Source organism: Pelobates fuscus, chromosome 4, assembly GCF_036172605.1.
Source record: "Pelobates fuscus isolate aPelFus1 chromosome 4, aPelFus1.pri, whole genome shotgun sequence".
NCBI classification, from domain to species: Eukaryota; Metazoa; Chordata; class Amphibia; order Anura; family Pelobatidae; genus Pelobates; species Pelobates fuscus.
Genome location: NC_086320.1, coordinates 361,895,866 through 361,912,525, shown reverse-complemented (window position 1 = coordinate 361,912,525; position 16,660 = coordinate 361,895,866). Strand labels below are relative to the sequence as shown.

At 37.5% G+C, this 16,660-nt stretch overlaps 1 protein-coding gene across 1 annotated transcript in view; it reads left to right on the top strand.

Annotated features, from left to right (window-relative positions):
- Positions 1–16,660, top strand: part of LOC134609157 (cyclin-dependent kinase 6-like) — a 173,930-nt gene that overhangs the window by 69,438 nt on the left and 87,832 nt on the right. The window contains exon 4 of the mRNA XM_063452657.1: positions 16,400–16,567. Within this exon, the coding sequence (XP_063308727.1) occupies positions 16,400–16,567 (168 nt within the window). The remainder of the gene's footprint in view (positions 1–16,399; positions 16,568–16,660) is intronic.

Here is a 16,660-nt window from a genome sequence, read left to right as displayed (position 1 = left end):
TTAAATGCGAAATTAAGGTTTGAAAATGCTGTGATCGGCTCCTACAGAAATCACAGATCCTGGACAATTAATGATGCGTATTACTGGACTGCCTTACTTGTTAGCCAATCAGCAGTGTGTAGCGTTACTTACCTTATCCAGGGGCCGGCCACGGTCCTCTCATTGAGCCGCGCGCGGTCCTGCTGCTGCACAAGCCGCGCGCGGCTCATCCGACGGCTTCAATAGGAAGGCGGGCAGTGACCGCGAGCAGCGGTCACGTGTCCCGTCTGAATCTAAGAGCGCGCCGCAGGTCTCGGGCGAGCTCTTAAAGAGACAGTGGGAGCCTAAATTGCCAAAAGGCTCCCATTGGCCCCTGTCATGCCACACTCCCCATACACTTACCTTTTGGGGGTGTGGATATGACAGGAGCCAATCACATTAGTTTAGAAGCTATTTAAACTTACCTCTCCCTTTACTCCCTGCCCTAACGTGGTTTCTGTTGCAGTTCCCTTTAGCGCTTGTTGTGTTCAGTTGTGTTTCTTCGTCTACGTTATCGCTTTATCCTTATCTGTTTTGTTTGCCGGCTTGCTGTTTACTGTGTACCAGACCCCGGCTAGTCCTAGTTTACGCTGTCTCTCTGTGCCCTTGACCTCGGATCGTTCCTGACTCTTCTAAGGTCATTCTAAGGTCCGGTAGACGTATCTCTCCTCTGTGTTGTCTTTTGTAGAGTTGAATCCTGCGAGTTGGGGTATATATTCGTTACACAGTGTTCCAGAGTCAGAGAATGTCTCCAGAAATGAGCAGCTGTATATGGGGTATTGGCATTATAGTATGCTATGTACCTGGATCCGAGTTTACAGACACCTCCAAAGGATCACAATGCTACACTACAGAAATAGACATTGATTCCTGGGTCATAATTCCTGGGTTTAAGTGGGTGTTTTCCTGACCACCACTAGAGGCGCTTCCTACTCCAGAACCGAGTGAAAGTCTGACCTGGAATTAAATGCTGCTGATAGCGATTGTTATTTTGGGACTCTAGCTTTCCTTCAATTGTATTATAACAAACAAGGAAATCTGTCACTGTAATCAGTTAGCAGCAGCTCTGTTTAACATCAAATTTTGTTTGCCTATAGAATATCAGTGACTTAACAAAGCATCCCTAACAATATTTATTATCCTGCTTTAAAAAACAAAACAAAAACCAAATGAGATAATATTGCCCTTATATGATTTGCATTTTCTTTGCAGAATCCAAAGAACACTAAAATTTCAATATGGAGCAATAGGGAAACAATGTAGCATGACCAGAAGAACACACAGCACCAAGCGAACTTCGGCCCAATATTTTCTTTCTGTCTCTAGGCTGAGAAAGAAATCCTAAAGAATTAGCAGTGTGTTAAATAATATATGCATATCAATGTATCAACACACTTATATGTGTTTAATTATGTTTTCAGATAACATTGTTAACATACTTATACTATGATCAGGGAAAATATTAAACAATAATTATTATGACCACCTGATTTGCCCTCATGAGATCCCCTCAATTTTTGAGCCAACGGAACTGGCTTACACAAGGACATGTGTATCGGACTGTATATTGAGACATCTGGTCGATGTTTGACTGTTTATGGCCAGTTGAACCAAAAGATGGGAATAACATTGTGTTGATGGGGATATTAATGCCATTGCACTGAAACGTGTTGATTAAACCCTTATCTATAATAAATTAACATCTAAAATTTGATTGTAAGGTCTCCAGGTTTTCGTTTCTCCATACTGACTTAATGTATAAGACTATCTTTCTAACTACGATGCTTACAGTATAACTGTATCTATCAGCTGTAGGGTACCAAGTACCAATGTTATATGACATGCCTTAAATATTTAGCAAGAAATAATTCCTGTGCAAAAGCCAGTAAACAGAAGACATGTAAAAACCATAAAGTACTAAGTCCAAATTAAACTGAACTTTTGTAAGGCTCAGCCAGTGCTTTCTAGGATTCTGTTCTGTCCTTTAAGGAGAAACACTAGTTTTTAGTTTCCAAATGGGATACTAATTATTGAATTGTTTGGGGGGGAATATATTTAGGTTTTTATTGTATTAATACGTCACATGGTTACATTAATGTTATTCTGTTTATTTTTAAACAAATAAGCACCTATTGCTTTGCTAAATTACTGGCTTGAATGTCTAAGAATGGTCTACAGCCTGGTTTCTGAACCTGCGAGTACGTGTACCCCAGGCGGTACGATCACCTATAGAAGGGGGTTCAAGAGAAACCGATGGCACAAGGGCAGGATTTCACGTCAGATGTGGGGCTGCACTGCTGGTACCCTGGATTGGTACTGGTAAAGTAGGAGTGCTTGGGCGGAAGAATAGCTCTTTCTCCTTCACTGACCTTGGCTGGTTTCAGATGCAACGGGAAGGACACCGCTTTCTGACTGCCAGCCAATATTTGCATATACAGAGACAAATTATATTCAGGGTGTCTAAAATACAGTAATAAGTAATTTTAGTAATAGCCAAACCAGTTAATTTACTTACTGACAACTCTATTCATTCCAAAATAACCTAGAGACTGGGAGGAGTACTGTTATTATTACTACCAGCAATAAGTCACCTAACAGGCTAACTAGGTTCATAAATATTTATTTAACGAACTAGTGACCCTGCGGAGAGAGAGACGATTGGGGGATGCACAATTGTCAACATTTATACAATTCAACCTAAAACTGACTGAAAGTGTTCCTGCCTGATTGACAGCCCTGGAGGTATTACAAGTCACTGTTGTTATAAACCATGATCGGAATATCTAACCAGCAGTAATGCAGAGTGCTTATGGTGCTTAGACTGACCTTCTCGACATACAGAAATGAGGTAACACGTGGAAACTCTCAGTGGCATCATATGAACAATGGAAAACTGCACAAATGAACTCAACAAAGAGACAAATATTCACATATAAATATAGCAACTACAGCAAAACACTGTAAATTTACATTTAATTCCGCATTTTTATTCAAGAAATTCAAGAGGTCCATAATGATGGAAAATCACTGTGAAAGGCTAAGATAAAACAGGGATTCTGTAAATGACATGACACACAGCAGCATTATGAGGGGGAGGACAGTCAAGCCGCGAACATAAAAATAGGTGTAGGATGGGTGTTTTTAAAACGTCATGCCTGCTTACTTTATACAAATTTTGTTCTTTTTTGTTTTTAACAGATTGTCGTTACTTTTTTGCGCCCTAGAGATAGTCTGGTTAAATTTTCATATATTTGTTGTTACAGTGTTGCTAGGTGATGCTTTCCAAGTTATTCCGCAATAATAGGAATTAGAGATTTAAAGAATAATACATTTTGATTAACCGGCTTGTTATAGTACAAGCAGGGCCAGCCTTAGGTCTTCAGGCGCCCTGTGCGAAATAATTTCACAGCTCCCCGCTCTGGTCACACCCGCTCATCCAAGTAGTGTTTGTATACGGACTTTATTAAAATAATTAGAAAAAAAAAATAGTTTACATTAGATTCTGCCGCACATTCAAAAAAGTAGAGAACGAAGAGGACGTGAGCAGAGTTGAAAAGTAGAGAATGAAGAGGACGTAAGCACTTCGTAAATATCATGGTTCTGCAGGCAAAAAGAATCAAAGAGCCACAGCTGAAGAATTACAGATTTATTTTGCATTTTGGGCCCACAAAATTTCCAAGAACCTCTGCCAAGAGCTACCTTCTAATGTATGTACATGAAGATTCTAAATGGAATTAGAACTGGTTATTGTAGCCAGGTGATCTAATAAAATAGCTCTGCTCACGAGCATCATTGGTTGGCGTTGCATCAAATCTGATTAGTGTACAGAGAAGCCAATATCGTTAAAATATAGACTGTGGGACTTTCGTAGGGAACTCATTACTTTCAGAAGTCCCATGGCTATTGTTAAAGTAGACAACACCATGGGAATATGTGTTTAGTGTATCGTTAGATAATAGGTGTAAATACGAAGTGTTCATCGTACGTCTATCGTGAATAGATAGCAAAAATATTCTCTCATTCGGTAAGCCGGAATTTTGGCTTAAGACACTTTGCTTAGATCACATTGAAGTATGTTGGTATTATGTGTCAAGAGAGTGTATATCTACTAAGTGATAAAGATAATCATTATTATGACTATGCTAGGCTATTCCTAGACTTGAAAACTCTTATTTCAAAGCACCGCTATGGGAAATATACTTATCCAGCCAGTTCTCCATACTAAGGATTATGTAGTTGCCCTTTTTGTGCTTTGTGTCGATTGCATTCATTTTAAGCATTTTCTCTGTGACAGCTGTGCATTATCCCTCTTTTCAGGGTATAGTTACATATAGTCATCCGATATCCTTTAGAAAGGATGCCGCGGCCATTAGTAGCCAGTATGGGAAATTCTATGAAATGCTGTTTTTATCTTAACTTGTAGACTCATCAATTTACATCTCTCATTACACCTGTCCTTTAAGAGCTAATGGGCAGAGCCGTATTAAAAGTGTGAAAGCAAACCTTTATTATTAGGGCTTTTTGCCCTGACCTTCGTACTGTTAATGTATTTTATAAACATTAGCAATATACTAGTACGTCAAGTGACCTTCTTTACACGATGTTCTAGAATGAATCTGTACAACTTTGGAAGAATTCTACATCTAATTAAAAAAACATCACTCACTGAGGATTACCTTGTTTCAGTATTTTGTATTGATATTATAGTTAATATAGTGTGTTAATATTGTTTTACAGTTGAGTGCAACCTTTTGATCTGATGTTACTTGACAGCTTATTAAAACGTTTGGTTTGTCTAATGTCCTGTACTTAGACAGTTCTGGTTTAAATGCCATTGATTTCACTCTTTAGTCTTCTGTGTCCCAGTGGCAATTGATTATGACACTACACTAAGAGCAATTTTCTAGCGAGAGAACAAGACCATCCCCGTGGTGGCGGATGAAAAACTCTTTGCATGTGAAATGAGGTGGAAACTTATCTTCTTGTCTTTTTTACTTTTGTGGTAGCAAATTCACGGTAAAAATATGTCTTTTCTTCTGGATTCAAGAGGTCCACCGAAGCATAATGAGTGGAGACACAGTGTGGAAATATGCTTGACTCACAGTCTGACAATGGGTCATTATCAAGCGAACGCTGGATAAATCAGTTAGAAAACACTGAACTCCCAACACAAAATATTAATTCCGTATTGATTGTGCCTTGTGATTCATTTAATTAGACATTGCATAGAAGATGAAAAACAAGCGAGGAACTGGAAAAAAAAAATCTGTTATATATTGCAGTGCTTAAGTTACACCGTCCACAGTGGAAACATAAAAACTTAAAAAAATCAAAGAGCTTCATATTATAAAGAAAACATATTTATTTATTTTCAGCTTAAGTCTTTGCGAGATATGTTAAATAGCAATACATTGGGAGACATGTCAGGGGCAATAAACCGGGTTACCTCGTTCTCAGCAGTTTAATTCTTTGGAAGCTGACATTTTATATAAAGAAATAATATTGAGAAGACCATTGAGTCAGTTTAAGTAATCTTTCTTTTTTTTTTCCAGATAACATCATTAGTATTCTTATCGGCTATTCGGTTTGGTCATGTTTCCTGATAGCATGACAGCCTCCATTACAAGTTTTTAATGTCAGATTTCCGGAATTGGGACTTCGGCCAAATCTTGGTATTGAAGTATCGCTCAATGCCCTCAAACTACCCCAGTAAACAATGTTTTGCATTGTTTTGTAATTGTAAAGTTTTCATTTTGGTCAGGAAAGGGGATGTTCTGGATTGAAGTGAAATCTGTAAGCATCTAACATAAAAGCGTTTCCTTGCTTGTTATAGAGCAAAATGCCAGTTTACTCCCATCTCCAGTGGGGTTTTTTTCATCCTACTTCATTTCTTTGTCTGTTTTAAATTCATTGTCCTTTGTTTTACTACTAAAGAAAAAAAATAAAACATTGAATGTTGGTCTCATTTGAATAAAAATATGTAAATATAACTTCCAAAAGAGAAATAAAAAAGAAAAAATACAAACAATATAGAAAAGGCTGATACAATATGGAATAAAATTGATCAGATTAATTCACTGAGTGCAAAACAACAGTCTGAATTTAGTTTGGTTTTCCAAACCCACTATTTCAGCCTAAAATTAGCTGTTAACGGCGGTAAATTTTGTTATTTAATTTGTGAGGTTTTCTCGAATCTGATTAAAAACATTCATTATCTTTATGATGTATCATGTTTGAGAATAGGGATCGACCGATTATCGGTTTTACCGATATAATCGGCCGATATTCGTTATTTTCGGAAATATCGGTATCGGCCAATATAGCTACCGATATTGCCGATAATACCTCCTAGGACCGCCAGGCTCATTACAAGCCCGGCGATCCTGGGGGGGCCGGCAGCAAGCGCTGACTTACCCTCCCAGCAGCTCCATGTCTAAATCTCGCGAGACCCGCGGCTGCAGAGCGTTGCCACGGGTTACCATGGCAACGCTCCGCGCGGCACTAAGGGACGCGAGATTTACACTGGGGAGCTGGAGGAGCTGCTGGGAGGGTAAGTTAGCGCTTGCTGCCAGCCGCCCCACAGTACTTAACAAGCCACCGGACCACCAGGGAATACTATATCCCCCCCTCCCTGGTAAGAAGCCGGTGGGGGGGGGGGGACTAAAAGAAACAAAAACAATACAATTTAAATATAAAAAAAATTATAATAAACATAAAAAATCCCCCCCTCCATTTTACACAAATTACATTAACACACGCACACACACACACTCACTGCATGACATACATACACACTACACAAACACACACACACACTGCATTACATACATACACACTACACAAACACACACACACTGCATAACATACATACACACTACACAAACACACACACACTGCATTACATACATACACACTACACAAACACACACAAACTGCATTGCATACATACACACTACACAAACACACACACTGCATTACATACATACACACTACACAAACACACACACTGCATTACATACACAAACTACACACACACAAACTGCATTACATACATACACACTACACAAACACACACTCTGCATTCACTATACACACACTACACAAACACACACTCTGCATTCACTATACACACACTACACAAACACACACTCTGCATTCACTATACACACACTACACAAACACACACTCTGCATTCACTATACACACACTACACAAACACACACTCTGCATTCACTATATATATATATATATATACACACACACACACTACACAAACACTCACTGCATTCACTATACACTCTGCATACACTATATATACACACTACACAAATACACACTGCATCCACTACACACACAGCTCCCCTGTCTAAATACACTTCATCCACTACATGTGGCATGTATATTTTGTGCATTTACCGTTAGAAAGAGTTTATTTTTTCAAAATGGTAAATGTACAGAATATCGGCAAGTTATCGGCTATCGGCATGAAAGTTCACAGCTTATCGGTATCGGTATCGGCTCTAAAAAATCAATATCGGTCGATCCCTATTTGAGAACCCGCCATTCTACCTATAATTGCAATTTATCCTCTGTTATTCAATCTTGCTAGTCAAGGCCGTGCAAACACCCCATCATCCTTCCACTTTTGCCTGTACCCTCCTAGCTGTTTGTATCTCCTTTATTGGCATGTTAAATGATTGACTTTCTAATTGTATTTCCTTTAATATCTGAAACTTATAAATGAATTATATTTAAATTATTTACATAAGCATTAACTTTTAGATTCACAAGTTCCAAGTCAATGTGATAAAAAGGCCTATATACGGTTAAAATCCAGTTGGGATCCGGTTATCACGCACAGCGGAAAACAAATGTTGTTTTTCTTCCTTTTTCTTGAAAAAAGGAACATGTTTGAAAGAAACTCTGTATTATAAGAGTGTGGTGTCTGAAGGAAAGCCTCCTCATAAATAATACATTTTATTGGCATAAGTAGGTAGAGAACCGTATAGGAGAACTTAAACTCTTTTAAAATATATAAATAAATACATGTGTATATGTGTATATATATATATTCAATTTAGCATGCCCTATTGGGCATTTCTTAGAGCAATTAGGCCCCGCACGTTATAAACAAGCAAATCAATCTAAAACGTAGCTTAATTCCAAACCAAAGCCTTTGATTTGACCTTTTTCACCGACTCTGAGTGCCTGCGCATGTTTGGAGCCGGTGAGGGGGAATAAGTAATCATGGTGGTTGGAGTAAGCTTTTAATAAAGATCATAAGGATTATAATTGCAACAGATAAGCAGACTTTGATAGCCATCGCGTTACATTGCTTATGCTTAACCCTTTAAATGACAGCAGCGCTAATTTTGGCATCCAAAATATTGATCACACAGCAAGAATATGTAAAAATAACTTTGTACTCTTGTAGAGTTGATCAGTTCAACGTGAATGTCAGTGCCTTGATTTCATAACCTAACCCTGGAGTGCTTCAGTGCCTTGGGATATCAGTAAGCTAGCTCAGATATTGGCAGTAATATTTTGGAGACATGACAAATATATGCAATATATAAATACCAATATCCGTGTCCTGTGGAGGGGGATGTGTGCTAAACAATGATGTGATATATTTATATTTTTATCACATGCCCAGCAAGTTTGGAGCAGTGAAACTCCTACTTCACAGCTGCATTCATTGGTATAATGAATGAAGCTGCAGATTTGTAACACATAAATCCCCTCTTAAGTATTGCACCATCTAAAAGTACAACCGGAATTAGTAGCAAAAAGAAGATGCTGTTCCATTCGTGAGCGGAAAAAAGCAACAAATTAGAGTAAATTTAAATAGCCACTTACATTTACAGCTTACTGTATAAATGCAATAATTAAATTGATATTTTTTTATATTTAAATCATAATTCTATGTACCAAAAACCAGACCCCTCTGAAGCTCCTTAAATAATGTGGCATTTTCATTTCTGAGCTATTGGTTCAAATCTGCCCATGTTTGGACAGCGAGGATATATTCTGAGCTAACCCATTCAATCATATGCTGCTTCTCATTGCTGCACAATCTTGTGGCTGGTAAGGGAAATACATGTTACATGCCCACCTCACCTGCACAGCTCGAACACAAATGCTGGACGGATTTGGATGGCAAAGCCGTCTGTGAACCTTCCTCCTTTAACAGCAGTCAAAGAAAGGGCTGTCTTATAGCTGCAGTTCTAAGGCATTGTGTACAGTAAGACAGGGACAGGGGACCTCTTTGCACCATAAAGTTTGCAATTAACATGTCTGATAGTTCTCAGAATGTCCCTTTAATTAGAGAAAGCTTTCAGATCTTAGTAATTCTCATTATTGCTTTTAATAGCATGTGTATTTTTTTTTTAAAGATTTCCGATGCATTTATAGAGGGTATTTTTTATTACAAAAGGCAAGAAAAACTTTACTTTCGAGCAGTTGCTAAACCTTTTCTTCTCTTACTGCCAGCCATTGTTTTATCTTTTTAATCAGTAACCAGCTGGCTTGTCAGTGAATAGCTCTGTGGGCCAATCTCCATGTGTCATGTGCGGTCTGACTGGGTGGCCAAGCAGGCAGGCTGCAGCCAGTGTCAAAGCTATTGAGGACTATTGGCACAGCAGTGTCCCCATTAATTTCTGCTTGTCACATGCTGACATGCAAGTTACACCAGAGAGGAAATGACCGTTAAAGAGAAGGAAAACAAAAAAAGAGAATTTTACTCAGGCTCTGCCAGACATTATCTGAGGATAAACAAGTGGATGCAATTAGTTGATATCCGAGGGCAGCTGCAAGAAACCAAAAAACCTAAAATTAAGCCCCACGTTAACTACCTCTCCCGTCTGCCCGCAGATTCAGTTATCAACATCTGTCACATTGCTCTTCCTCCAAGTACCCGTTAGAAAATATTACACTCAGCCTTTAACCCCTGGGACCCCCGCGGGCAATGTTTGTCTATATAAGTTGACTTTGTATTTATTTTTTTCTCTCTCTTACATTTCATATGCAAATATGATACACAGACAAATAGCTACATTGATGGATGGATGAACAGTGTGATTAACGTATAGATTCTACAATGTAGAATTGTGCTAACATTTTACCCACATGAAATGTATTGCCATTGGCAAGTGGATATTTAGCCCTGTTAAGTGTGCCATAGACCCTCCAGACTTGCATTGGTGAGTAACATGGCTACTGGCTAGTAGCATAGAAAATGAAATTGTAAGTTTTATATATACGGTATATAACATTAATCCCTTAACACTGTTATGGATTCTATACCCTCCTACAAAAAATAAAAGCTGTTGCGACGACCAAGAACGCTGTAACAGTCTGCAGCATGGACGGCCCCATATACTCACCTACCCCTGCGTTTAGTGGGGATTGCCTGACAGCCCAGGCAATCCCCCTGCTACATATCTGGCCCTTTGGATCACAATGTAATCGCAATGATTTCGTTCACATGACTGCATAGGCAGTCCGAAGCACTGCCTGGAGGGGGACTGCCTGGGTTGTAGGCGGAAACCCCAAACACATAAATGAAGGAATTAAATTATTGTACATGGGTTAAATTTTTTATATATATATATATATATATATATATATACACACATACACACACACAATACACAAGATCCAGCGCACTCTCCTATCTACTAAACAGCAACTTCAATGTTGACAGATTTTATTAGTTTTTACATTTTTTTATTTAAAAACACCTTATCTAGGCAAAAAATAATGGGGATTTAGTTACATTATATGATCATACATTGCATAAGCCTGCCACAACGTCAATGTACCCCATCTTTGGCAGGTCCTACTCTCACAGTCTAATGTCTGCTCTTATGAGATTAACCCACTTACTTGGGAAAAAAATTCCATCTGAGGCTCTCTGCAGTACAAGGCTAAATAGGGACCTGAGATGACGCACCTGTGACAGGGAGGGGTGCAAAACCAAGGAGTTGGCTAGACTCCCAAATATATATATATATATATGGAACATGGGGGGGTGGTTGCACTCACCTGAACATGCTTAAATGGGGTGCTGCTGGGGGCCATATTATACAATACACAAGATCCAGCGCACTCTCCTATCTACTAAACAGCAACTTCAATGTTGACAGATTTTATTAGTTTTTAAAAAAAAATTATTTAACCCCTTAAGGACCTGACTGTTTTTGCGATGTTGTACATTTGCGACCAGGCATCTTTTTACACTTTTGTGGTGTTTGTGTTTAGCTGTAATTTTCCGCTCTCTCATTTACTGTTCCCATACAAATTATATATTGTTTTTTTCAGGACAAAAGGGGCTTTCTTTACATACCATTATTTATATAATCTCATGTAATTTAATTTTTAAAAAATGAAAAAATATGATGAAAAATTGAAAAAAATACATGTTTTTTGACTTTTATGTGAAAAATCTTTTACTCATCTACAAAAGCGAATGAAAAAAACTGCTAAATAGATTAAAAATGTTGTCCTGAGTTTAAAAATACCCAGTGTTTACATGCTTTTTGCTACTTTTTTGCATGTTATAGGGCTATAAGTACAAGTAGGATATTGCTGTTTCAAAACATACATTTTTAAAATGTATCAATAGTGACATTGTAGCACTATTATCTGTCATAAATCGCTGAATAACACCCCACATGTACATATTTTTTTTAAAGTAGACAACCCAGGGTATTCAATATGGGGTATGTCCAGACTTTTTTAGTAGCCACTTAGTCGCAAACACTGGCCAAAGTTAGCGTTCATATTTGTTTGTGTGTGAAAAAAGTAAAAAACTAAATTGAACGCTAATTTTGGCCAGTGTTTGTGACTAAGTGGTTACTAAAAAAGACTGGACATACCCCATTTGCAATACCTTGGGTTGTCTTCTTTTGCAAATGGTATGCCATCATGGGGGTAATTCTCATTCCTGGGCTACCATACGCTCTCAAAGGCAATGTAACCAACCTGGCCATTTTCAATGTAAAAATATTTGACCCATATATTTGACCCCGAGTAAAAAAGTACCCCCCATGTACAGGTTTTAGGGTGTCGTAGAACGTTACAGGGTAAAATACAGTGACAGCAAATTAAATTCTCTGGACTTTCGGCCTGGGTTGGCAGGCAGGTCCCTTAAATTGCAATCAATAAAATAACTTAATTATGTAAAAATATTACATAAATACGCACGTAGAATTTAAATATATATGCATATTTATATATTTGAAGTCTACGTGTATATTTATATAATTATTTATGTAATTTTGTATATGGACATATGAATAGTTCGTATTCTTTTTATTTATTTATATATACATAGATATATATACAATTGCATTCTAAGTGTATTTTGATATAAATATATATATATTAATATCAAAATACAGTTAGAATAAAATTTCGTATAGATATATAATTTCTTTAAAAATTTGTATTATTATTTTTAATTTTTTAATTTAATTTAAATTACTTATTATTCGTATTTTATAATTATATATATATACAATATATATAGTTATTATATATATTATATATATACGTGTGTAATTTAATTATAAGTGTATTTTTATATTAATATATGTATATAAAAATACACTTAGTATGACATTATATATATGATATATAGACATATATTATATAGGTATAATATATGTCTATATATCATATATATATATATATATACACATATATAATAATCATTTTTTTTTATTAACTATAACTTTAATTTTTTTTTGATTTTACACTTGCAGGGAGACTGCCTGTCAGCACAGGCAGTCCCCCTGCAGGCAGACACATGGACACCTATTGTGACCATGTGGTCGCCCTGTTGGGCGATCACATGGCCACAGGGGTCCTAATCCGCCATGGGGAGACTGTCTGGGCTGCAGGCAGTCTCCCCACACCGGGAGCACCGCCGATCGCCGCCGGGGGAACGACGGCGATCGGGTAAGTACCTCTTAAATTTAGGACGGTTCAGGACCGTCGTCGGTCGGCAAGGGAAAAATGCCGATGACGGTCCTGAACCGTCTAGCGTCGTTAAGGGGTTAAAAACACCTTATCTAGGCAAAAAATAATGGGGATTTAGTTACATTATATGATCATACATTGCATAAGCCTGCCACAACGTCAATGTACCCCATCTTTGGCAGGTCCTACTCTCACAGTCTAATGTCTGCTCTTATGAGATTAACCCACTTACTTGGGGAAAAAAATCCATCTGAGGCTCTCTGCAGTACAAGGCTAAATAGGGACCTGAGATGACGCACCTGTAACAGGGAGGGGTGCAAAACCAAGGAGTTGGCTAGACTCCCAAATATATATATATGGAACATGGGGGGGTGGTTGCACTCACCTGAACATGCTTAAATGGGGTGCTGCTGGGGGCCATATTATACAATACACAAGATCCAGCGCACTCTCCTATCTACTAAACAGCAACTTCAATGTTGACAGATTTTATTAGTTTTTAAAAAAATTTATTTAAAAACAGCTTATCTAGGCAAAAAATAATGGGGATTTAGTTACATTATATGATCATATATTGCATAAGCCTGCCACAACGTCAATGTACCCCATCTTTGGCAGGTCCTACTCTCACAGTCTAATGTCTGCTCTTATGAGATTAACCCACTTACTTGGGGGAAAAAAATTCCATCTGAGGCTCTCTGCAGTACAAGGCTAAATAGGGACCTGAGATGAGGCACCTGTGACAGGGAGGGGTGCAAAACCAAGGAGTTGGCTAGACTGCAAAATATTCCCAAATCTGTCAACATTGAAGTTGCTGTTTAGTAGATAGGAGAGTGCGCTATCCAGCAGCACCCCATTTAAGCATGTTCAGGTGAGTGCAACCATCCCCCCATGTTCCATATATATATATTTGGGAGTCTAGCCAACTCCTTGGTTTTGCACCCCTCCCTGTCACAGGTGCCTCATCTATTTAGCCTTGTACTGCAGAGAGCCTCAGATGGAATTTTTTCCCCAAGTAAGTGGATTAATCTCATAAGAGCAGACATTAGACTGTGAGAGTAGGAGCTGCCAAAGATGGGGTACATTGACGTTGTGGCAGGCTTATGCAATGTATGATCATATAATGTAACTAAATCCCCATTATTTTTTGCCTAGATAAGGTGTTTTTAAATAAAAAATTTTAAAAACGAATAAAATCTGTCAACATTGAAGTTGCTGTTTAGTAGATAGGAGAGTGCGCTGGATCTTGTGTATTGTATAATATGGCCCCCAGCAGCACCCCATTTAAGCATGTTCAGGTGAGTGCAACCACCCCCCCATGTTCCATATATATATATATATATATATATATATATATATATATATATATATATATATATATACACTTAAAATGAACTTTTATACATATTATATTATATATATATACACTTAAAATGAACTTTTATACATATATATATATATATATATATATATATATATATGTATGTATAAAAGTTCATTTTAAGTGTATTTTGAAATATATATAGATGTATCCACAACACCATAAAACCTGTACACGGGGCATACATTTGTACTCTGGAGACTTCGCTGAACACATATATGAGTTTCAACACACTAAAATGTATCACAATGATATCATCAGTGAAAGTGCAGTTTGTGTGTGTAAAGATGCAAAAAAAAAAAAAAGTGCTAACCTTGGCCAGCATTTATGATTAACTGGCTACTAAAAAGACTGCATATATCCCATTTTGAATACCCTGGCTTGTCTTATTCTTCAAATGGTATGCAATGATGGGGATTATTCTCACTCCTGGGCTTCCACACTGTCTCAAAGGCAACATAACCAATCTGGAAAATCCTAGTGTATATAAACTATTATGGGTAAGCCTTATGTTTGACCCTGTAACTTTACAACTGGACATGGGGGATACTGTTGTACTCGTGAGACATCGCTGAACAAAAATACGAGTGTTTTAGAGCAATAAAGCATAAAATGCTGAAGATATCAACGGTGTAAAAGCATCTTTTTGTGAAAAATGAAAAAAACTAATATGAACGCTAACTTGGGCCTAGGTTTGATACTAAGTGGCTGCTAAAGAAACTGGACATACCCCATTTTGAATACCCTGGGTTGTCTACTTTTGCAAATGCTATGCCCTGGTGGACTTTAATTCCTGGGCTGCCAGACTGTCTCAATGGCAACCTAGGCCCAGCAAACCAATCTGGAAAATTCCAATGTGTAAAACCTGTTGTATGAGACATTGCTGAACACAAATATATTATGACATTCACAGCTAAGATGCCATGCAGAACTAAGAACACTTTTTTAGATTTTATACATAAAATGTACATGTATATGTATATTATGTGAAATGAAAGCCTTATTTCTCCTTAATAAAATTATATACAATAAGTGTGGGTGCACTTAACATTAAAGAAGAAAAATTTAGTTGAACAGACATAAAGCTCAAAATCCAGATTTTGTCTTGGACAGAACTTGCCTCTGTCCTTAAGTTAAAACCACTGACGGTTGAAGTAAATAACATTGGATATGTAGATATATATTTACAAATTTTAGAATCCAACAGTGCACGGATGTGACATCACGTGGGCAATTATTTGCCCTAAAAGGAACATGTTAAAAGCCAGGTTCAGTATAATGCAGCTTCAAGGGACAATCATTTAAATAAAATATATGTACCATAGTATTTGGTGGAGGTATTGTATATTTGTGCAACTCGTCCTCGGGCTGTTTGTTTAGGGTTTAAATGTTTTCATTATATTTTATCTGCATTATATAAAAACAGGTTCTTCAAGTGCAATTATAGCTAAACCCAATATAGCTTGGAGGAGATTAATTTACATGTTTACATGGTGTGTTCAATAAAAACATGGCAACATTTCATTCTTTGTGTGTTATTAGTTTAAGCAGACTGTGATTGTCTATTGTTGTGACTTAGATGATTATCAGATCACATTTTATGACCAATTTGTGCAGAAATCCATATCATTCCAAAGGGTTCACATACTTTTTCTTGCAACTGTACATACATTGACACATACACACAGTGTCATATACACACACTGAGACACACACACATACACACACATAGGCAGATACACACAGTGACACATACACAAACCTTGACACAAAGTATACACAAATAAAATGTTGTTTAAATAGCCTATTTTATCCTACTTAACTTGGCTCCAGTGCTAGTTTTCACTAGTTTTCAGAAGAAAAGCTAAATGTATCAGCTTGGCCCGCAGTGTGCCCCTCTGGATAGAACAGGGGTACTGTGAGTGCTTTGCGGCCCCCTCCTTCCGTGTGAGTTTATACTATTGAATCATATCGGTCAGATTTGGTAATTATGAATGTGCTTTGCCCTTATTCCAGGATATGATGCACCAGCTTCTCCAAGGACTGGATTTCCTTCATTCACACCGCGTGGTGCATCGAGACCTCAAGCCTCAAAACATCCTTGTCACGAGCAATGGGCAAATAAAACTGGCAGACTTTGGACTGGCACGGATCTACAGTTTTCATATGGCACTTACATCAGTGGTAGGTTTCATCATTTGCCTATATATATATATATATATATGCCCTACTGGTTCACCTAATTTCTTTTTTTAAGCTTCTTTTCAAGTATGTTTG